Source organism: Phalangium opilio, unplaced genomic scaffold, assembly GCF_054372755.1.
Source record: "Phalangium opilio isolate 3A_F unplaced genomic scaffold, DU_Popi_V2 ptg000003l_1, whole genome shotgun sequence".
NCBI lineage: Eukaryota > Metazoa > Arthropoda > Arachnida > Opiliones > Phalangiidae > Phalangium > Phalangium opilio.
The window spans coordinates 9,064,254-9,086,740 of NW_028324145.1; the positions used below are offsets into that span (position 1 = coordinate 9,064,254).

The 22,487-nt window shown below is 38.0% G+C and overlaps 7 protein-coding genes across 11 annotated transcripts; 3 read left to right on the top strand and 4 right to left on the bottom strand.

The window, feature by feature from the left end:
- Nucleotides 1-491: 491 nt before the first annotated feature.
- Nucleotides 492-2,070, bottom strand: LOC149717615 (cell adhesion molecule DSCAM-like). The gene is made up of 5 exons (XM_089840311.1): nt 1,939-2,070; nt 1,584-1,877; nt 1,401-1,520; nt 693-1,336; nt 492-627 (listed from the first exon to the last, which is right to left on the bottom strand). Exons 1-4 carry the CDS (start codon nt 2,021-2,023, stop codon nt 1,047-1,049), a joined length of 789 nt encoding a protein of 262 aa, XP_089696437.1. The 5' UTR covers nt 2,024-2,070; the 3' UTR covers nt 492-627; nt 693-1,046.
- On the bottom strand, nt 2,035-3,081 carry LOC149717616 (cell adhesion molecule DSCAML1-like). 2 transcript variants are annotated; one of them, XM_089840315.1, is made up of 4 exons: nt 2,962-3,081; nt 2,606-2,896; nt 2,425-2,544; nt 2,035-2,353 (listed from the first exon to the last, which is right to left on the bottom strand). In XM_089840315.1, exons 1-4 carry the CDS (start codon nt 3,035-3,037, stop codon nt 2,148-2,150), a joined length of 693 nt encoding a protein of 230 aa, XP_089696441.1. In that variant the 5' UTR covers nt 3,038-3,081; the 3' UTR covers nt 2,035-2,147. The 2 variants fall into 2 exon arrangements, with proteins under 2 accessions (XP_089696441.1, XP_089696439.1); XM_089840313.1 differs by having other exon boundaries at nt 2,035-2,365.
- Nucleotides 3,082-3,209: 128 nt separating this feature from the next.
- On the bottom strand, nt 3,210-4,184 carry LOC149717617 (cell adhesion molecule Dscam2-like). Its single transcript, XM_089834701.1, has 4 exons — nt 4,130-4,184; nt 3,765-4,058; nt 3,586-3,705; nt 3,210-3,528 (listed from the first exon to the last, which is right to left on the bottom strand). Exons 1-4 carry the CDS (start codon nt 4,182-4,184, stop codon nt 3,215-3,217), a joined length of 783 nt encoding a protein of 260 aa, XP_089690827.1. The 3' UTR covers nt 3,210-3,214.
- LOC149717618 (EF-hand domain-containing protein 1-like) lies at nt 3,958-10,806 on the top strand. Its single transcript, XM_089840309.1, has 10 exons — nt 3,958-4,392; nt 4,461-5,196; nt 8,402-8,665; nt 8,957-9,106; nt 9,168-9,305; nt 9,368-9,728; nt 9,811-10,037; nt 10,095-10,235; nt 10,315-10,609; nt 10,679-10,806. The coding sequence occupies exons 2-10, from the start codon at nt 5,137-5,139 to the stop codon at nt 10,729-10,731; spliced, it is 1,689 nt and encodes a 562-aa protein (XP_089696435.1). The 5' UTR covers nt 3,958-4,392; nt 4,461-5,136; the 3' UTR covers nt 10,732-10,806.
- Nucleotides 10,807-11,227: 421 nt separating this feature from the next.
- TRAM (translocating chain-associated membrane protein 1) lies at nt 11,228-14,903 on the bottom strand. Its single transcript, XM_089840310.1, has 11 exons — nt 14,553-14,903; nt 14,239-14,293; nt 13,882-14,000; nt 13,580-13,696; nt 13,319-13,377; nt 13,073-13,157; nt 12,714-12,784; nt 12,515-12,625; nt 12,283-12,429; nt 12,044-12,204; nt 11,228-11,749 (listed from the first exon to the last, which is right to left on the bottom strand). Exons 1-11 carry the CDS (start codon nt 14,676-14,678, stop codon nt 11,625-11,627), a joined length of 1,176 nt encoding a protein of 391 aa, XP_089696436.1. The 5' UTR covers nt 14,679-14,903; the 3' UTR covers nt 11,228-11,624.
- A 277-nt stretch (nt 14,904-15,180) lies between these two features.
- Nucleotides 15,181-21,160, top strand: Zmynd8 (Zinc finger MYND-type containing 8). 4 transcript variants are annotated; one of them, XM_089840300.1, is made up of 16 exons: nt 15,181-15,794; nt 16,400-16,617; nt 16,690-16,742; nt 16,828-17,327; nt 17,394-17,510; nt 17,568-17,655; nt 17,723-17,856; nt 17,928-18,266; nt 18,335-19,592; nt 19,662-19,777; nt 19,837-19,978; nt 20,058-20,227; nt 20,302-20,351; nt 20,433-20,610; nt 20,690-20,839; nt 20,907-21,160. In XM_089840300.1, the coding sequence occupies exons 2-16, from the start codon at nt 16,418-16,420 to the stop codon at nt 20,967-20,969; spliced, it is 3,558 nt and encodes a 1,185-aa protein (XP_089696426.1). In that variant the 5' UTR covers nt 15,181-15,794; nt 16,400-16,417; the 3' UTR covers nt 20,970-21,160. The 4 variants fall into 4 exon arrangements, with proteins under 4 accessions (XP_089696426.1, XP_089696430.1, XP_089696429.1 ...); XM_089840304.1 differs by having other exon boundaries at nt 20,690-20,818; nt 20,897-21,160; XM_089840303.1 differs by having other exon boundaries at nt 20,690-20,818.
- A 585-nt stretch (nt 21,161-21,745) lies between these two features.
- On the top strand, nt 21,746-22,380 carry LOC149717621 (thioredoxin domain-containing protein 17-like). The gene is made up of 2 exons (XM_089840320.1): nt 21,746-21,871; nt 21,927-22,380. Exons 1-2 carry the CDS (start codon nt 21,784-21,786, stop codon nt 22,325-22,327), a joined length of 489 nt encoding a protein of 162 aa, XP_089696446.1. The 5' UTR covers nt 21,746-21,783; the 3' UTR covers nt 22,328-22,380.
- Nucleotides 22,381-22,487: the final 107 nt, after the last annotated feature.

Here is a 22,487-nt window from a genome sequence, read left to right on the forward strand (position 1 = left end):
CAAACGTACTTTCCTTCGTCAATTTCGCTGACAGAATTGATAAGTAGTATTCCATTTGAGGACAAAGGTTTTAAGTCTTGATTCGAGTCTGTTGTAACAAAAACACATTGTAAAAGCTCCCTAAGTCATGGAGCACGTTAAGAATCTTACTGGCGTATCGGTACCATGACTCTTGGGGTTTGGGCAGACCCGATGCGGAACAGTTCAGAGAGACACTTTGACCCAAAAGAGCATTTTGGTCAGTTGGTTCCAACAGCCACGAGGGCGGAGCTGAAATAGTTCCAGAACCTCAGGCATTGGCCTAAACATTTTCAGCCCCGAGAACACACCTACCTTCAACTATAAGCTGAGCAGTATGTTTCGCCGAACCAAAACTGTTACTAACAATGCATGTATAATTTCCAGAGTCTTCAGATGACGCTCTAATAATTTTAATTATGGATACACTCATAATTTCCACGTTAGCTATTTCAATTTTCCCGCCAATGGACATCAATTTTTTCCCGTCTTTACGCCACTCGAAGGCCAACGGTTGGTCCCCTTTTGTGGCGGTACACACTGCCTTTCGCTCATTATTAGTTTCAATATCTTTCGGAAAATTAAAGGGCTGAATAGTCGGAGGAACACCTAAAATAATTCTAAAATATCAAACACCATCGCTACAACAAAAAACACGAAAGAGTTGGACTTACCTGCACTACTCACGAGCACTAAGGGGAAGACGAACCCAAAAACTAACGCCGTTTTCACGGAAGTTTGCCTCAGAACCGAATACATGATGGTGTCTCCCATACAAACACTCTTAAACCCCACAAAATACACACAATTCGCGTTAATTCTTTAAAATAACACCAATAAATCACGATAGAACGAAAAATAGCCGCGTATTTGTTAGCGAGGCCCGACCCGCGATTTTGACGACGGACGTACTGAGAAACATGGCGCAAACTTCCAACCCGATTTACAATGACGAAAAGATCAAGAAGATCGGGATTTTTGAACACACTAGTGGTACCTAGTGGCGTATTCACATATTAGGAGGAAGTTTAAGGCCCTTGCCACCTTTGGCGGGAAAAAGGAACGGCCCTAAAGAGAGCCCACTCCAAGTGGAGCTCGAACCTCGCGTCAAACCGACATTCGCTGAATACAGTCACCAACTTGTTGTAACAACCCATGACCTTACCCCTAACAGCGAGGATGACGGTCTTGGACAACCTTTTCCCAATTCCATTATCAGATTCGCATAGATACCTGCCCTCGTCTGATTCCGAGATGGCGTCAAGGTGGACGCTCCCATTCTGGGACACTTGTTGGGTTACCGGAATTTTGCCCGAATCTTTGTTAGAAACATCGTAAATTGAACCGAAAACGTTTCAATGGCTTGTTTATCTATAACCTACTTGTAAGTTTGTACCACGAAGTTCGGGGTTTAGGAAGGCCCATTGCTAAGCAGGTAAGGGTTACGCCCGAACCTAAAAGAGCGTCTTGATCTGTTGGTTCCACCATCCAAGTTGGTGGAGCTATGATTCAAACGAAGCTTGACAATTATTATTACACACGAATTAATATTTTAATTGCATTACCCTCGACAATGAGTTCTGACGTGTGTCGGGCAGTACCCACAGAGTTGGTAACCACGCATGTGTAATTACCAGAATCGGAAGCCGTGGCGGACAAAATTTTTAACGCGGACAAACTCATATCTTCTACATTTGCAATTTCTATAGTATTTACTATTGGTTTAAGCCTCGCCCCATTTTTTTCCCAATAAAATGTCATGGGGCTATCTCCTTGAGTTACAATACACGCGGCTTTTCTGTTAGTGGAAGCTGTTACATTTCGCGGGAAAGAGAATGGTTGTATTACAGGAGGTACTCCTGAAAGGTTCAAGCGTAAGTATAAGGCTTGCATTGAATAACAAAGAAAAGTATGGCTTACCTGCAAAGCATGGAACGCGAAACCATGAGGTGAAAAGCAACAAAACAACCGCGTTATGAAAACATATATGCCTATTGAACAGCATAATAACCACCGTAATTATTGATGAAGTTGTATTGGGTTTGAAACAAATAAGTCTGAACAAAAATGGCGTACTAATATTCTGTCGATATAATATGCCAGAACACCAGCGAATCCTCGCGTTTATTTTAGGAACTGTATGGTGCCGAGTGGAAAGGACATTGGCGCGAAAAATAAACAAGGAAAACTGAAGACACCGTCTTACCCCGTACTGTTAAAGACACAGTTTTGCGTAGACCTTGTCCGATACCATTATTTGCTTGACATGTGTATTTCCCTTCATCTTTCTCGGACACAGAGTCAATGGAGAATATTCCATCGTCAGATATTCTCTCTATATTATGTTCTGAATATAATCGGCAACATGAACTCCCAAAGAGCGCACGTCAAGTCTAATTCACCTACCAGACTGTTTAAACCAAGTCACTTTAGGTCTGGGTAACCCATTGGCGGAACAGTTTAAAAGGACACGTTGACCCAACATGGCGTCCTGGTCAGTTGGCTCTAGAAGCCATATTGGAGGTGCTGTTCAAATAATAGACTTTACCACCTAATTTCTGCTGAGATTTGAAGACTTTGCCATTACCTTCTACAACCAGTTCGGCCGTGTGACGGGCTTCACCAAATGAATTACTAACGATGCAAGTGTAATTACCCGAATCCTCTGCCGAAGCCGAATGAATTTTTAACGCGGATAATTTCAAATGTTCAATGCTTTCTAACTCTATTTTCCCAGCTTTTGCTATCAGTATATTGCGATTTTTCTCCCATCGAAATTTTAGGGGTTGGTCACCTTGAGCCGCGGTACAAATTGCCTGTCGCTCTGAGCTCGTTACATTTGAAGGAAAAAAGAAAGGTACAACCTTGGGAGAAATTCCTGATTGAAAATACGAAATGTTAAACTTCGTACAAAAAACATGAAAGCACTTGAAGCGAGCTTACCTGCAACGCAAACGTACACCCAACTTATCGCGAGTAGCGAACTCAACAAGAACTGATTTATAACGAAGTTTTTCATATTTTGGCTTATAAATCGTTCAAATCGTCAAATTAAACGTTTCGGTTTGGTAGGAACGTTAATTAAATCCCAAAACCATGTAGAGAAAACAACACCCAAACTCGCGGTGTACATACACACTATCTCTGCAGGAAACCTGCATCCCGAAGAAAATGGCGATCGCGTTTTTCCGAACCCCTATTTCACTTTGTTTATATGTTTCTGATATTTAGAAACACTGGCGATACCTAGTGGCATATCTTCCAAATAGAACCCAACATAGAATTGGCGGGAAGAAACGAACGCCAACGGTACCCAAGCCAGAACAGTCGAACCCAAACAGTCCGAGAACGATGGACACTTACCCCGAACGGTTAGTGTAATGACTTTCCTAAGTGCAGTGCCGATACCATTGGTCGATTCACAAACGTATTTCCCCTCATCAAGCTCCGAAACGGCCTCCAAGGTCAAGACTCCGTTTGACCCCAAGAGCTCAGTGGGATCCTGGTTACCTACAAAGCGTCCGAGTCTTCAAAAACCTACTCCTGAACAAATACAACCGTGCTTACCAGAAAGACGACGCCAAGTACTTTTAGGTTTGGGTAACCCAGTAGCCGAACACGTCATATCAACCCTCTGACCCAAGGACACGTCCTGGTCAACTGGCTCCAGTAACCAAGACGGGGGAGCTATTGAAAGCGGTCGCTTAACATCGAACTCAAACAGCAAATCATATTAGTTTAAATACCTTCAACTATTAATTGAGCAGTATGTTTCGAAGACCCGAAAGCGTTGCTAACAACGCAAGTATAGTTTCCCGAATCAAACGAAGAGGCCGAGAGAATTTTCAAGACAGAAACGCTAACATCTTCCACAGTGGCAATGACAATCTTACCGGGTTTACTTTCTAAATTAACGCGGTCTTTTAGCCATTGAAATTTCAATGGGAGATCGCCTTGTTTCACTGTACACAGAGCCTTCCTCTCAGCGGAAGCGGTAACATTACTGGGAAATTGGAAGGGTTGAACATCAGGAGGAACTCCTAAATAGCACGTGGTGAAGTACAACGGTTAATTTAACTAAAACATATTTCGATAATAGGTTGAATCTTACCCCCGTATACACTGACGAAAAAGGCTAACAAGATAATACACCAAACGGCAGACATAATTCGTTTTCTTCAGTCTTCAAAAGGGTTTGATATTAAAAACTACGACTTAATTTGCTCGGAGGTAAAATCAATTACAAACAATCGCAATTAAATATTTATTTAAAAGGACTATAGCTGTCCATTGACTGTTACAACATGGCGTACGCGAACAGAGTGACTCAATGAACAGTACAGCGTTGCACGCGCCTCTCGGTGGACAAATTTAGTAAGAGAAACGTTCAAGAAGAAATTTAATTGTCATTATGCAAGTGTATTAAATTTTGGCTTTCTCAGTTTAGGTTACACATGGTAGCGATTTCATAATAAGAAACCAAGCAAGCGGAAAGCGCACCCCGTCGTGCCGAGCCGTGTGCTATTCGAATCCACCCGGGAGTCGTGACAGAAGATCAGCCCAAACCTATTAACCCATTCTAAAAGCTTTATTGTTTTCTTATACGTCAATAAACAAAATTGAAACGTCTTTATTAATTTTCCAATTAAAATAATATAGTAGGCCAAATGAAAACAGGAAGTGGCGCTACGAACGCGCCGGATTTACTCCTCAAGGATCCACAATGTCCCGTCTTGTGTATTAAAGGGTCCTTGTATTTAATCAATAATTACGTGTTTAAACTACAACAAAGCGTAAAGGCGGAACGAACAAGTCCTGCAAGGCTACTGCGCTTAGGCGTTGTAAGGATGGGATAAGAGGTATAGAAAAAATATGATCCCGTTTCCATGGTAACGGAAAACACTCGGTCGGTCTCACTTTTCTCTTGATCTTACCCCCGTAAAGTGTACTTTAGAGTTTGACAACCGGAACGTGCGCGCGCTCTGTTAGATATCTTTCCCACATGGGATATGATATAAAACGGTTACTTAGACATTTCGGTAAACCAGTCTGAAGGTAGCAAGCTTACGGTTGAAATGACCAGCTGCTCTTGAAGAGGGAAAGATAAAAAGTTTAGTTATGGACTTGAGAACTGGAGATCTGCCTCTCTTACCTGGATACACCTTTAGGGATTTGAAGGTATTTGCATGCATTGTAAATAATGATGTTTGGAGACTTGTCGTAAAAATGTTGAAGGTTGCGCAAACTACACTCTAAGAAAGTTATAAAAGAGTTTCTAAAGCATGCACTGTATAGTTTTTATTCTGCTAAATTGAATTAGTTGTAATTTATGGTTCAACTCCAATTATTTCAACTTCTGAAGCAACCTTATTTATTATTGTAGCATGTATTTTTCTTTAACTTTAGTTATACTTATCCAAACCTATTAAAGAATTTCAAAATCATTTTCTATATAAACAAATAGGTCTGAAGCCCTTCTGAAACATATTTTGCATTTCAAACATTTCACCCTCCCTTTAAAGTAAATTAAATTGGTTTTAAAATGTTCAATATTTATCTTTACATCTAGGGGTGCCCATATATTTATTATAATCTCAGGTATAACTCAAGATAAAGTCAATATAATGCTGGCAGGACAACACAACGCAAGTAAATAATGTTAGACGCACGCCCATTGCATATTTAGCTGCAAATTATACAGGCACAAAAAGAAAACGTCTATCACCCTCCTTCTCGCGAACTTTATTTAAGTTACTGTTTCTAGCACGCGACATAGCGACACTGAACCTGAAAAAAGAAATGGCATATCCCTGCCTTTAGCTACAGTACGCTCTATGAGTTGTTAGCATGGAGTGCCACGACTCTATATAACCATGGACTTCGTAGTTCTAAAGAGGAATAGAAAAGCAGTAATATATTTTTTTTAAAACCCCGTATAGGTATATAAGATCCATGGTTAAATATAATAATTATGAATAATTTTTAAAAAATATATCAATTAAGTCTAAATCAAAAATGAAGATTTTGATTTTTGCCTTCCAAAATTTAATAAACTTGCTTAGTTATAACTAAGTCCGTTTCAAGTAGAAGTTACAACAAAACCAAAGGTTCAAACTGCTTCCAAAGTAATGTCTATGAAAGATTACCACAACCCCAACCCCATTGCAACTTGAACCCGAGATGCATATTCCCAAAAAGGTCGTCAACAAAAATTACATTGATTTTACGTCGACTACTCCTACAGGGTGTTTGTGGGTGTAACCCCTTGTAGTTTTCACGGAGCCCTACCAATCCATTAGCCCTAAATTAAAAAAAAAGAGTTAAAAACCTTTCAGATGAAAGCTACAAAAAGCATTTTAAGTGGATGTATTCTTCCCCACTCCCACCCGTTCTGAACTTAGCAAGGTCGTTGTACTTGAAATAGCAGAAAAGGGTTATTTTTACATCATTATTGACACCCTTCAAAGGGTGATTGCCCCTTTGGTTTATAGTTTTATACTCTTTCTAATCGATTTTGCGAGTCCAAGACTGGTAAAGGCCACTCAGTCACAAAAGACAATGTCACGACCCTAGGACGGTAACCATTAACCGAAATTACGGATTTTTTTTTTCATATACATCTAGCAAAAGATAAATGAAAGGAGAATATTAAATAGTTACGATTGGGTGGTTACTGCCCATAAAGAAAAAAAGAATGACCATATTGGTCCGTTCCTCGTGGTGAGTTCCAAGGACAAGGTCAACAAACCTAAGCCCTTTATCAAATTAATCAGACCGTATCCCCCCAATCTAATAATTTTAATATGACGTTACAATTTTTCAAATAGGTATAATTTATCCATAAATTTAGTTTACGTGATGAACTAAAAAGACGTACTAGAACGTTCAAGGTTTATTTTATAAAAAAAGGGTTATTTAAAGATTAAAATCACCATAGAATTAATTGTTTCATTATTTTAAGTGTTAAAATATGATATCCTGAGAGAGTGAATCCTGAACCGCGACCCCGTATTTCCCAAAATAGTGGACAAGGAAACTCAAAATAAACAACAAGCTGGGGTCATGTTTGTTCCGCACTTCTCCCTCATCCTCTCCCTTTCCGAGTATTGTACCTAGGAATAAATATTATACAGGGTGTTTCTGATAAGTCTGCCATAAATTAAGGGGGGGTTGTTCTTTGGGCAATTTTGAGTGGAAAATGTTCAATGACATTTTGCCGTCCGGGTTACGGTTTTCGAGTTATGAGTAGTGTTTTAGGGATGACCCCTTAATTAAATTAGAAATCATTGTCATTCAGTCATCGCCCACAGAACATCCCCTTAATTTACGGCAGACTTATCAGAAACACCCTGTATATGACAATTCAAAGTATCTCATCCAATTCCATAAGGATCCATTCCAGTAACCATTTCCCAAAATGGTTGGTTTTTTCCCCATGACACCGCCGTTGAGCGCCGTTTAAATTAAATACTGGCTAAATTAGAGTCCTTTATAACTGTCAATAACCACGCCTTTTTCATATAAAGCCCATAAGGGAGATCATTTTATAATGTCCACTTCGGAATAAATGAGGTTGGTTCCAACCCATCTCTTTCACGAGTTACGAGGCAAACAAACCATTTTCCCTGAAGGGTGGAGATTAAGAATCCATTCCAATATTTATAGTGACCTGTGGTCTAAGTAGTTAAACTTGTTTTTATGTAAAAGTAGGGTATATAGTCGACGTATTTTTGAAATAAATATAGAAGAACATGTGACAACGCGATTCATTCTTGTCTAATTGACCTAATGGTGTTCCAAGTTACCCCATGTTGTTCAAAGTATACCCGAATTAGCTCTATCTAACATCGCATTATTAAGGATTACAAAAGAATTGGTGCAATATAGCAGCGTATGTTGAAACTCATGACAATGTTCTATCGACTAAGTAGTAAGTCCACAGAAACGTTATTGTAAAACGCTTCCCGAATTAAATATTAGAGTGTATTTGCGAATAAGTGCATTTTAGCATATAATGATGAGTATTATAGATTAACCTGATTTCAGAGACTACTACCTCGTAATTTTGTGTCTAAAATAAAACGAGGTTAAAATACTAAATGATCTTTTGAAATCTTTATGAGATAAGTGTGTGCTCAGTATATAATAATTTGATATTATCATCAAAAAGTTGACATAGAAACTTTTCAAGGTTTCGATAACGTATTTATTGAATTAATTCGCGATTGAGTTCAATGCGTAGAGTAACTTGACAAGGAAAAGGTGTGGTGAAGACCTTAACCCAGCACTAAAGGGGTTAACTCGAGTCAAATATAGACTTATAATAAATAAAAGTTGTTTTTCGATATTCAAATTTATTTTTATTATTATTTTTTTTTGGTAGAAAAGAAACTTCCATCGATCTCAAACGTTATTATACAACAATGGATACGCTTTTCCCATCAACCATACGACACCGGAAAATGTCAACCCTTACAAAGACCATCACAAAGATACTTTTAGAAAAATCGCTTCCTTAGAAAGCCTCTACTCCGAAGCAAGTGATAGAGGGATCCGAGGGGTCAATGGATTCGAAGAGAATGGATATATTGAAAGAAAAATGACCCCCAGAGTTAGAGGACAATCAGAAAGTCCTTGGGACATCAAGGTGCGTCAATACCTTATATTAGAAACCGTTTATTACCTTACCCACAATGAGAAGCTACAGTTAAAAAGAATTGAGCGTACATTGTCACGCAACAGGCTACGAAACGAATTGGGTCATTATGAGACACGACAAAAAAACTGTAGCAAATCTCGACTACCTTAATTTTTGTTTCGTGACCCAAGGTTAACCTAGAATTATACCGGAACCAGAAACGGAAGCGGATCGTTTAATATATAGAAAGCCAAGGATAAACGTTAATGGTTTCTTATTATTTTAACCTAATTTCAACAGATTTTGAAGTTCGATGCCTATTTCAAAGAAGATGTTGAAAACTCGCAACAAGAAGGGTTCAGGATACGTAAAGTTAACCTGTACTATTACCTAGAGGATGACACCATTGGAATATACGAACCGCCAACGGAAAACAGCGGAATAAGACAGGTACTCGCGTCCATTGAATTAATGCGCGAGAAATCCCACTAACTTATACTGTAATATACAGGGTAAAATTTTACGTCGTCAAAAAGTGTCCAAAAACGGTGGCAAAAGTTACTGGCATTGGACGGATTTCAATTTAGGAAAAACTGTACAAATCTACAGCGTCATGTATCGAATTTTAAACTGCGATGATTGGACCAGGGTAAAGCGTTAAAAAGTACTTGAAAATATTATGAAATTAACTTCTTTCTTTTATTCTTTCAGAACTACTTAGAAACTAACGGTGTTTTACTAAACGACGCGGAAGAGTTACCATCAGACCCGTACCATTCTCGGCGCCAACAATTACAACAGAAACAAAAGCCAGCATTCATAACACCGCCTGTCGAGGACAAATTATGGAAATTTCTAAACCTCGATCGACAAGTCTTGAGGTTCTTTTGCATACTGGAAGAGAGAGGGCCGGGACAAGCCGAGCAAGATACGAGACCAGTTTTATTGCAGTATTACTTAGTGGACGATACCCTTGAGATACGGGAATGTCATCAACCTAACGATGGACGCGACCCCAACCCAATCGCGCTTAAAAGACAAAGGGTCCCTAAAAACGGAAGGTTACCAGCCAGTAAGTCCAGGCTCATTCCAACGTCGTTTATGGTTATTTAACCAATTACGTTTCGTTTTTGATTCGTTTGCATGTCGCTCAGCATTTCTTCCAATAGCACCAGGGGTCGAAGAATTCTTACCCAAGACCAACGACGACTACTTGGGACCTAAAGACTTTGGAATTGGGAAAGTCCGCGATATTTTTGGAAGGAGAATATTAATATGCGACTGCGACGATTTTACAAAGAGTTTTTATCGAAAGTACCTGGGTGTTGAAGACTTTACGCCCGTGAAAATTCAAAAACCAGTGGAGACAATTAAAAGACAAGTAATGAAATGGGTGACAGGGTTTATGTTTCATTGCTGATGTATTGATAACCTTCAGAAAACGCCTCCCTATAATGGTTACGGTTCACCCGAAGATTCCGCCCAATCTTGCATTTATTTAACGCCCAGAAAACCCAAGAAAAGCATACTTAAGTTCTTGGAAAATGATACGAAGGTATTACGATTTGGCGCTGTCTTCGTAAGTACTCATGTTTCACCATAATAAAGTACTGAAGTACATCTTATAATCTTTTTTTTCTTGACATTTCATTTCCCAGCAAAACCCATCATACGTCGACAAAACTAGAAAATTCATCATTTCGTTTTACTTGGCTGATGATACCATTTCCATCTACGAACCTTACGTACCAAACTCGGGCATGATTGGTGGAAAATTCCTGGAAAGAAGAAAGCTAACTAAACCAGGAACAGACCTGACACACCCCAATTATTACCATTTCAGCGATTTTTATATAGGGGCAACTATAGAAGCTTCGGGTTGGAAATTCAAACTAGTAGACTGTGATATGTACGTTGTGAAATATATGCAAGAAAACGCCGCGGCCTATTCAGGTAGTTAAATGGTGTAAGAATTATTATTAAATTAGGGCTTAATATTAAAATTTTAATTGGTTTTCCTAGGCGAGGCGCTGGAACTAACCAAAAGCCATGTCAGAAACAAGGGCAATTCCTGACTTTATCAATGAATTAAAAGGATTAACAAAATTCTTCCCATAACTTTTTATCCGTCCATATTAGCACTTCAATGTTAAAAGTTTACGTGAATAAACATCTTTGTTCAAATTGTGACTTATTAACACTGATCACCTTTGCCGACGGACAGAACTGTACTATAATAAACTGCCAATATAATCTGACCCTAAAACGAAGTCAAAGGTAGGTCACCTACCACTGTCGCCGCCAATGTTTTTGGTAACACCAAAAACATATCAAAGGTAACATGAAGGGTGGTTATAACCTGTATCACCTACCCCATGTCGCCGCCACTGTTTTTTGACTGTTTTTTTGTAACATGATAAAGAAAATGGACACAATATGCCTAAAATGTCGCGCATAAATAGAAATTTTAAATCTTTTTTAAAAAGACTATACTTTTAAAACCAATAGTAAACAATTATCTTTCTACAACAAAACACCACTGTTAAAAATGGTAGAAAAAGCAGAAATACATTCCATGTTTGTTGTTATTTACTTTAACCAGCCATAATTCAATGACATTGTCTCAAAGAAAATCCCCAAAAACAAATGAAAAACAGAGAGATAAAGAGTATATTGATTTAACCAAAAAAAAAAAAAACAAATATCGCGCGAAAAGTTTTACCACTGAGACAACGTCAACTACAACCTTACCACGCGGAGTATTACAATTCCATAAGCATCTTGATAGATAGATCCATCCATGATTCTGCCAAAAGTTTACCGTAAACCAAAAATAAACGCATACTTAAGTCTTTTGTTAACAATTTTTCTTACAAAAATTAACAAAATAAGACAAAACACACGAAAAACAAGTATCGAAAAAAAGGGTAGACCGAAAAAACAACGAAAACAAAAAAAATCATTTTATTTATTTAGTCTTTGACTTTGGGCTTGCAGATGTGGTGACTGTACGTGAACGAAGGTTTAAATCTTTTTTAGTATTTTGGTCCACTTCCGGTAATTCGCTAACATCCTCCTCAGAGGATTTTTTCACTGCAATTTGAAATATGATTATAAATATACTGTTAGAGTTTACGGTAACCCTACCACTAATACTTGTTACTAGTCTTTTGCGCTTCTAATGTACTCATAACCAAATTAAAAAGCATAGATGAATTGAATTGTTGCAGGTACCAGGAGATTGGATTAAAAGGTTCGGAGGATTAAACAAAACCAAAACAAAAGCATAACCACCTCCAGCAAGGGGATTATAGGAATAAAGAAAGCCCCATTTGTGTGTGGTCTAATTAGCTTTCTTCGTTAAGAGTGCAGGGTAAATTAAATTACGTTCTTCCTTTTTCTTCTTCTCCTTCTTAGCGACCGTCTTCTTCTTGGTAACGGTTGGTGCCGCTAAGGCAGCCCGTTCGCGCATTCGTTTCAAATGGAAGTTAATAAAGTTCCACATCATCCACGCTTGCAAAAAGCCAACAGCTATTAAACAATTTAACCTGAAAGTAAATTTAAAACTATTTAAACCCTTCCCCATATCACGAAGTTCGAAGATTACGATAGATCAGTTTAAAGACCTGATTAATTTCGTGTTGAATTGCCCTTTAGTGACATCGACACCTTGTCCATTATCACCCAATGCCAAACCATACCAGAACGTAAGAACTGATAATGTTATGGATCCCAAACGAATACAAACAAATAACACATTCCAAACCATAAATCTGCGTGTAAAGAATGTGTCGTCAATAACTATTGGACCCCAAATAAATAATCTAAAGAACATTTTTTTTTTCATATTATATATACCCTATTTTGGCTGCTTTAGATTTTTCAGCAAAATAAAGGAGACGTGCTCCGTGGAATATACTTTCAACTACGTAGTGCATAACAGAAAGGCAAATGGCGATTCTGGTGAAACTGAGTTGTTCAAAAGAATAGAAACATTTGAATATTACAAGCATACTGGGGTTCAGTTTAAAGAGAGGGGTATTAAGTAAGTACACACTTTAAGAGATACGCAGCGGCAAAAAACAACAAGTACATTGTTGTGTATGCAATTCTAGGTGCCATCTCGTCCTACAAATATCAATTCCATTTTATTTACATCGCTTTTATTTAGATAAAGAGTTTTCCAAAACTGGTCAAGGTTTGGGGGTTGAGGTCACGGCCCCCGGGAAGGGGGGGGGCACAGAGGTTACCGGTGAATTTTAGTTTCTGTTTCCATAATTGTGTAAATTATATTAAAATAATATTAAGTAAAATACATAATTCCATAACAGGACCAAATATCAAAATGACCTTTAACCCCCAAACTCTGGACCAAAATTTGTATCAAGGGTGTTTAGGTCGATCTATAAATATTACTTTTTTAACTTTTTGGAAATATAATTCAGGGTATCCATGAAACCAATAAGACAATTGAATGATATAGTAGAACTTGAATATGAATCTATAAATAGGTTTGGAAACAAGAACCAGTTTTGTTTAGTTCTTTTTTTTAAGTTCTGAATTGACCCATTTCATCAAAATTTTGAGGAAACATTTTTCTAAGACAGACCACTGGTGTGGTGAAAGGAATAAATATATATATGTAACAAAAAAATGACCTACGTCATTTCGTCGTGAGGATAATCTTCCCAGAGTTTACTTATGTTAAAAATATAGCCTTCCTATACAACAAATTATACCAAAAAATACAGGTCAAATTGTGGGCAATAAGAAAAGACTTACAAAAGGGGCCAAACAGTTGCCTGCCATTTTAAAGTGAAAGATAGTAAACTATTTATAGTAATTACTAATGATAATTTACTGGCAAATGTTACAGCCCCTTGAAATTGGAAATATTTTTTTGGAAACTTTTAATGATATTACCCTTCTGATAATATCAATGCCCCACACCAATGATATCAGATAAAATATCAATAATTGTCCAGATTCATTGAATTTGCTGTGTTTTACTTTAGAGAGGTGCATTTTACGATTAATTTTCTATGCAACGTTAAAATAAAGTTTTCATGTTATTTGAGGTTTTGTAACTTAAGATACAGGGTTCATACAAAACTTAATTAAGTGATTTTGTAATTAAATATCTCCCATTTGCTATCCTAACTAACTATTCTTAACTTTGTATGAACTCTGTTTAATGCAGCGTAATCTTTAATATCAAATCTTACATCTAGAAGATATTCTTGAACTATAGCGTGTAAAACTATGGCTATCAAATAGTAGAAAAACACCACGCAAAAATCTTTCACTCCATATGTGTAGTGAACAATATCAATTGGTGATTGAGCTAAAAAATTTACATGGATTCAGTGAAATATTTCAACTGATTCATGGTATTAAATGCATGGGTTTCATATTGATAATAAAGATTAGTTTTCATCAGATTGGGATTATTATAGATTCCCACAGAAACTCTTAAAAAGTGGTTAAAACTATACCTAAATATTGGTTTTAAATGTTAAAATGTTAGCCTAGAATGTAGGTAAATAAGTAATATCGCAATTTCAACCAAGAAATGCGCCCACCTTCAGTAGTGTTATGATTCATGGCAACAAACATCGTAGCATATGGCGACGTAACCTAGATGGTAAATTTAATAATTAAGATTCTAAACGAATCTATGACATATTTCAACCACATAATTTGCTAAAAAGCATCAGTGCGTCTAATAAATGTGCTGTAAAACTAAGTTATTCGCGAAACAATCACAAAACACCGCTTAAAAACTATAACACCCGTGGTTGTAGTAGCAAGTGCAAAAAAAAAGCCGCCACGTATACCATTAATAAGGTACGTGCGACGTGCCAAGGCTTAGATTCAAAAATGTCAAATTTCTTACTTGAAATAATAAACCGATTACGAAGACCATAGCCACGCATGATACGATGTCAGCATGATTTTGAATTACAAAATCATGGCTAAAAATCGGCGGGTTTTTCGTTCCCGTTCGCCTTTTGATACCCATGTTGAAAAACGAAACGATACTACAAAATTTACAGCGCGTCCCTTTCCCACAAGTTTACCGCACGGCGACTGATTTCGAAAGAATTAAAAGGATGGACAAGACTCGCGTGCCGCTGCCGCGTGCGCCAGGCTCTTGGCGCGAAGGGTGACGGTGCTGCCGCTTTTGGTGGCTGCGTTTACTTCAAACCGGCCGGCTTCCTCCAACGAATAGACTAGTGGCACCCCATGTTATTTCGCACTAGAACTTAATATTGCCGAAGGTGGGTGACTTCCATCAGATGAACTAACGTCTACCAGTGTTTTTAGGCTGGAGTCGCGAACGCCTTGTTTTATAAAAGTCACAAATATTATATATAATTAATTGTTGTATATTTTTATAATAAAGATTGTAATGAAATATATGTTCTTTTAATTAAGATTTTTTTTAAGTGGAAATACGGTTTCACGCGCATCCTTCCCACGCATGTAGTACCTACTATAGTACTAAAAGGATAGGCCCCGCCCCTAAATCTTTAAGAAGGTTAAAATAACTAGAAATACCGTAAAATAAACAACTTTTGGAGCAATTTACGACTGTTAAACCGTTATTTAATTAATATCGGATTAATTTAACTTTAGTTACGATAAAAAACATTTATAATTAAGAAACAAATAACTTTTAATCCTTCAAAGGTTGCTACCTTGCAACACCCTAAATGTGATCTCAAGCAAAAATATAACCAATATTGCAAATAAATAGGATGTTTATCAGTTTTGATTAATTATAGTTACCATTTATGTTATTTCAGATTAAAAATAACCAATAGCGACGTCAAAATTTAACATTATAAACTAATTTTAACTATTTTAAAATAGCATATATGTAAAAACACTGGGGCCAATTTTCATGATAAGAGAATTCCTCCTAATAGAGGGCGCTTCCCATCATCGCATTCAACAAAGGGGGAGCTAGCTAGGCAAGGCTGCGGAGTGGTCTCAACCCTGAAAGAATTACTCAAGTCGTCAAAGACTTTTGAATGATGCAGTTGTGTTACTTGCAATTGACTTAAGAAGTTGAGAACTTGAGAACCATTTTGCTATCCTCAAAGATAATAAAACACAATTCAAGTGGAATAAGGTAACTATATAAATTGTATGCCTGATATTGTCATAGTAGCAATTGTGCAGTGAGTGTTGGGCCATAAGTTTCCGTAACTGCAATGTTTTGTGCACCAATCCTCGCCTCATGTATGAGTATGAATGATGTTATGTAGTGTTTAATTGTGTATTTCAGAGATAGTTTTAAGTGTATTGTCATTTAAATAATGATGAAGTGTCGCTTGTTATCGTGTCTACAAATAAACCTGGTTGTACCCTTCTAAAACTGCCAATTTCATAGAAATTTTACCAAAATTACCGATTTTCACTTGAAAAAATTATTAATAATGAATTATTATTAATTAATCTTTGTTACGCTTAATGAATCTGTCACTGTTAATAAAATATTCCCATTAACTGATTGCCTATGACCAAAAACGCTAGATCAATAGGGACTTGGCAGTACTACGTCACGCAACGTCAGGCTACCTTCCAGTAGTGCTAAAAAACATACCAGGAGGAGGGGCTTATACAGTTTTCATTCTGTTAAAAAAACATACCATAATGGCGCTGGGGGCGGAGTTAAGCTAGAAATGCCAAGTCCCTATACTTCCTAAACACGGTAGAACCATAATTTTCTCACAGACAAACGCACGTACCAAAATGGATTCTACACCGAGTAGCCCCAAGAAAACAGATCATTCAAAAAAATCAGATCAATCTAGCACCAAATCAGATAAAAACACAGTCGCTACTAAGCCTACTAGCGATACAATGGATAAAACTAAAAATACTGATCACGGTATCGGCAGTACCACCAAAGTTTCAACTAAAACCAATACACCTGGCAAAGTTCTAAAAAGGTATAAACCGATTACGAAACCACCGTTTTGAATTCAAAATAAATAAACTTCATTAATTATTAATTAATACAGATCTGTAAAAAAGGTCAAACCTAAGCCTTTAAAAGACAAAACAAAACCTGAAGGTTGGTTTCATAGCTTTGTGTTAAAACCATACGCGTAATCAGGCATTGTTTTCCTTAATTCCTGACAAGTTTTTCCACATTTTAGGATCAATAGAGAGATTAGAAACAAGCAAAACGTCATCAGAATCAAAAATCAAACCCTCACCCTCATTGTCTAGACCAATGCCTTTATCCAGAAAACAAGCGGCAATTAATTCCGCGTCAAACTCTCCCAAACCAACTGAAGAAAGTTCCTCCCATAATGAGGGTCCTAATGCCATAAAACCGCCTCCGATAAAACGACAAAAATTAGATATCAGCGGTAATCAAGAATCACCTTGTGACCCGTTTTGTTGGTCTTGTCACCGGGAAGGCACTACACTTGATTGTCAAGTTTGCCCTCGTTCGTTTCATACTAAATGCGACCAGCAAGGCGAAGGTGCCAACTTTTTGCCTCAAGATCCTAAAAACTGGATTTGCAAAGAGTGCCGAAGCGTAATCTTGGCGGAAGATATTGACACCCGCTCCACCGCTATGTCAATGCTGACCATTGACCAGTTATGCAATCTTTTAAAATTTGCTTTGAACCGAATGAAGCAACACGCTGTAGGTTAAAATACTGACAAGGAAAAGAAAGAACTGGGTTTTGAAAGTAATTTTGTCGAATTCCAGTTGAAATTATTGGCGGATACCCAACCTGATGCATTTAGTAAACCAGTCTCCGAAGAGGAATACCCCCAGTATTTAGAGTACATTGTACACCCGGTTGATTTGTCTCTCTTAGAGAAGGTATTAGGTTATCTACTGTAGTTGCAGTAGAATAATCTAACGGTAATTATCATTTAGAATATAAAAAAGAAAGTCTATGGGTCAACAGAAGCGTTTTTAGCGGATGTAAAATGGTTGTCTCATAATAGCCTGATTTTCAATGGATGTATGTATAGAAAACTTCACTCCACTAAAGAGTGAATTGAATTGAATTAAGAACCAATATGTTTCAGCCGCCCACAAATTAACATCAGTTGCGAGATCGCTGGTTAAGATTTGTCGAGCTGAAATGAGGGAAATTGAAATTTGTCCCGATTGCTACTTGCACGCTAACACCCTGAATGATAACTGGTTCCTGGAGCCATGCGTGAGTATACTTTATAACGCGGGAAATGAACTCCTTTATGGGCAGAAAGCGCAATTAACTACTTGTTTCAGAGAAAAGCTCATGTCTTGGTCTGGGCAAAATTGAAAGGGTTTCCATACTGGCCAGGAAAAGTAATGCAAGTTGAAAATAGCAACGCGGACATCAGGTTTTTTGGTGCCCATGATCGAGCTTGGGTACCTATCCATCTATGTTATTTGCTTTCTTACGAAATGCCCCAACCTTTGAAAGTGAAGAAAAAAGCCGCGTTTGATACCTCACTTGAAGAACTCGATGCTCATATTCAAAAGTTGAGAGTTAAACTAGGAGGTTTCGATTACGCTCCAACAAAAACTATGCTGGACCCAGAAAGATTATATTTGCAACCCATAAGTAAAGTCAGCACTGGAAGAGTGAGTATTCAGTATTTATATCCATAAATTTGGTTTGGGTTTTATTAAAAACCATTTTAATCTTTCAGCGCCATAGTGATGCCGAACAAAATTCCTTGAGTAAAGGACGCACCGTTACCATTGTTACAAGTAGCTGGATGAGAAGACTTCAAGCCGAGGGTTTTGCCAAACCAAAGGATAAGAAAGATCAGAAGAAAACTCCGAAAAAATCAAAGAAGGGATCGAGCTCGGCCAGTAATTCTCCCAAAACAAGCAGAAGCACGGACTCAAAACCCATCAGTAGCTTACAACTCAAAAGGGAAATTTTTGAATCCAAACTCAAAATGGAGGATTCAAATAGCCAGGATAAGTCTGATACAGCCAAAAATCCACCACCAATGGGTGTCTTTGAGATCAGCGATAGTAGTTCCTTGGAGATCAACCAACCATTACAACTGCGCAGTCCATCCATTGTTTTAAGTAAAGTTCCAGCTCAAAGGGCGGACGAAACTGCCGCGGAAAAAATCAAACGTAATCTCATGTCCAGCATGGGTAGTGGCTCGGATGCTGAGGCTGAAGGTGTAGACGAGGACACCATTATTAGCCCTCAAGGAAGTCCGCCAATCATAAGTGAAATGGTACCTGAGACTGATAAAGATGGTACTACAACCAGCCAAGATGAAGAAGCCAGTGAAGTGGTCAAAGAAACTAGTCCACCACCTCCGCAATGCGAAGTTTCAAGCACAACAAGCTTAGCTGAGAGTGAAAAACAAATTGACCTTTCCACCCTGTCATCTCACTTATCACCCAAGAAGACCAACAGTCTATTTGTTCAAAAACTTCAAGAAACTATACAGTCGTGTAAAGCTCAACTGGGCATTGAAGGCTTGCACATGGATGAAGAGATGGCCCCTCCAAGTACCGAGTCAGAAGGTGACGATGATCACTCCATGAACAGTGCGGATGACAAAGACGCTGATAAGGCTCAAGTACAAAGCAAAGACTCCAAGGAAGCTGCGCCAGACATGGCGACTAAAACCACAGAAAGCGCTCCTAGAATCGCCAGTCCTCCAGTTTGTGATAACTTCAGCAACATATCCAGCGAAGATGGAGAAAATCTAGTTATAGATGAGACGACGGGCGATAAGGACAATGAAGACACTCGAGTTCAAAGTGGAACGGATGTAGAAATGGCGGATGATTCTGAGAATACAGTTTCTAATAGTCGCACTAAAGGAAAAACATCATCAACATCGCCTGTTCAAGAAAAAAGTGCTGGCATTAAAAGAAAAAGTGATGGTTCAAGAGCACCATCAGAAGCAGCAAGCACATCGTCACAAAAACCATGTAAGTTTGGTTGAACATTATAATGTTATTTCATCGTGTAACTAACTTTCCTGGCTTCAAAATTCGCAGCTGAAGTTAATCAGAGAAGTACAATTGCTAGCCCTTCCTCCGCGGATACCCAAACATGTAATGGTAGCAACATCACAGAGACTGATCCATCTAACATAACCAACTACGCGCATAAAGTAATTTTCTCATGGACTAAGAAGACTCAGCAGCCATGAACTAAACCTTACACTTTCAGTTGATTGACTTTATGCAAGAGTTATGCAAAGACGCTGGAAGTCCTGGCAATCCTCAAGCTACCATTAGGTCTTTGGAACTTGAGCTGGAGAAGTTGAGATGGAGACACCAGCAAGAATTATTGGAAGTCAAACACAATTCTGGTTGGTACATTTTGTCTCCAAAAAGGTTCCTATAAGCAATTGGAGACTTAACGCGCGTTTTCTATCTTAATTGTCATAGATTTAATTCTTCTGGAGGCTAGAGCTAGTATGGAACTTGACAAGAGGAAGGCCTTGGCAGAACTAAGGGAGAAACTTGAACTTGAGAAATCCAGATGTACGTTGGAACTAAAACTTGAGATGGAAAAGGAAAAGCAGCAGGCTATTGAAGCCACTAAGAAAATTCAATGGGTATATCTTCATATCTTCTTGGGTGTACATCGTTTAGTGCCAACCATGCTGACTTATTTATATCATTCATATAGTGTGCCAACTGCGGGAAGGAAGCCATCTTCTATTGTTGCTGGAACACAAGGTCATCATGCGCTTAAACATTTGACCTTTAGAATTAATTGAAATGATTCTCTAAACATCCAATTTCCTCTTTACTCTTCAGCTATTGCAATCATAACTGCCAGCAAGCTCATTGGATAAGTCACATGAACATGTGCACTCAGAACCAACCTAATGTCCCATCAGTTAGTGGAGTTCAAGGGAACCAACCCAATGTAACCATTTTAACATCGAATAATAATAAGAATATGTTACCAACACCTCAATTAACACGCCCAAGAGTAAGTATATCCCATCCCTCATTGTGACCGGTCACACCGGTGACGTGAATTGTACACTTAATCTTCATTTCTTAATAAGATGGGTCCTCCACCTACACCAGTTATAACTGGACCAGTACAACTTCAATACTTATCAGGAAACCAGTGTTACCAGTTGGTACCCACTTCCACCATCGTCACTCCCAATACTACCAATGTTCCACTGATGGTAAATATACAAGACTTAAATGTACTTAAGGGGGTTGGTACGTTGTAGTTTTTAAGTATCCTAACATTGCAGCCCAAGACATTTTCAGGTCCCAGTCAAATCATACCATCAACGCAGGGAAATCTCAACAGAAATTAGCCACCGCGAATAAAAGGGAATTCCAAGCACTCATTAAACATTTGTCAACTAACACCCGTCATGATGATTGTAATCACAATTGTTCTGTATGTTTTTTTCTTCCAGTTTTAAAAATAGAATATCACGATACGTGATTTAAAAAAAAGTGTCATTTCTTTTCATTTACGTCATTTTGTCTTTTAAATAAAAAGTTTCATTTAATTATATGTGTGACTTATTTTAATTAGTAGGCATAAAATTTTTCCCATCCATAGAGTAATGTCAGTTCTACTATGCCAACGTCATACCATAGTGTAGTGTCGGTAGAGGGGGGAGTAGACTGTGTATCCCTCCCTCTAGGCGCGCTTTTGTAAGAGGGGATACTGTACGCGCCTGGTAGGGGGGATGACACTTAGCTAAGAGATAGAAGGGTATGACGTTTGCATACGTAGAACTGACATCTAGCTCTAGCTCAGTGTCATCCCCCCCCTTACCAGGCGCGTACAGTATCCCCTCTTACAAAAGCGCGCCTAGAGGGAGGGATAAACAGTCTACTCCCCTCTCTACCGACACTACTCTATAGCTGGACACAGTGGGTGAATGCGAACTATGCCCTGCCCATCTTGTTAATCGGAGTATTGATTTGATTCAACGCCTATTTAACTTAAATTCCAATTAAATCTAAGTACTTTCGGAAAAGAAGTATTTTCGGTCTAAAATTACCAAAAGATGATTACAATTAACTTACGAGTGAGATCAATTCATATTTTGCTTCATAGAGGGCGCTGAAAACCATAGAAATCAAAGAGGGGAGTGTCCAAAGTTCATGTCCTGACTCCTGAGTCCTCATGCCATGCGTTTCCTCCCTCAACTGCAGCTCAAGTGCCACCGCAATTTTGCGTGATCCTCGACGTGTTTTCCTAAAAATTAAGTTTGGTAAGTGATTTAACTAAAATAGAACTATATACTTATATTGAGTATATAAGATTAGAATTTCAGATTTATAAGAAAATGGTTATCAAGATTCACGTAAAGGGTTATGACGAGTACAAGAAAGCGGCGGAAGAACATTCAAAAGATGATAAAGAAGTCTTTATATTGTTTTGTGGGTCCAAAAATTCAGAGGGTGAAAGTTGGTGCTCCGATTGTGTAAAAGCGGAACCCGTTATATACTCTACAATGGATGAACTAGCAGACGCTTCAACTACACTAATTCATTGCGAAGTTGGGGACAGAAGTTTTTGGAAAGATCAGAATAATGTATTTAGAAAAGATCCCAAATTAAGTTTGAAAGCCGTTCCTACACTTGTAAAATACAGTTCAGCCTCAGAAAGACTTGTCGAAGAAGAATGTATGAAGAAGGATTTAGTATCTATGTTAATTGAAGGATAATTTAATGATAACCACCTGTTTCAAAGTGATAAATAAAAAACGTTTTCCAAAAATCCATATCTCAATTTATGACCCAAACCATAAAGCTTTTATCACCAAGTGATGAGCTTCTGCTATGTTATCATATAATAACTTAGGCTTTACTGCAAATCGCCACTAT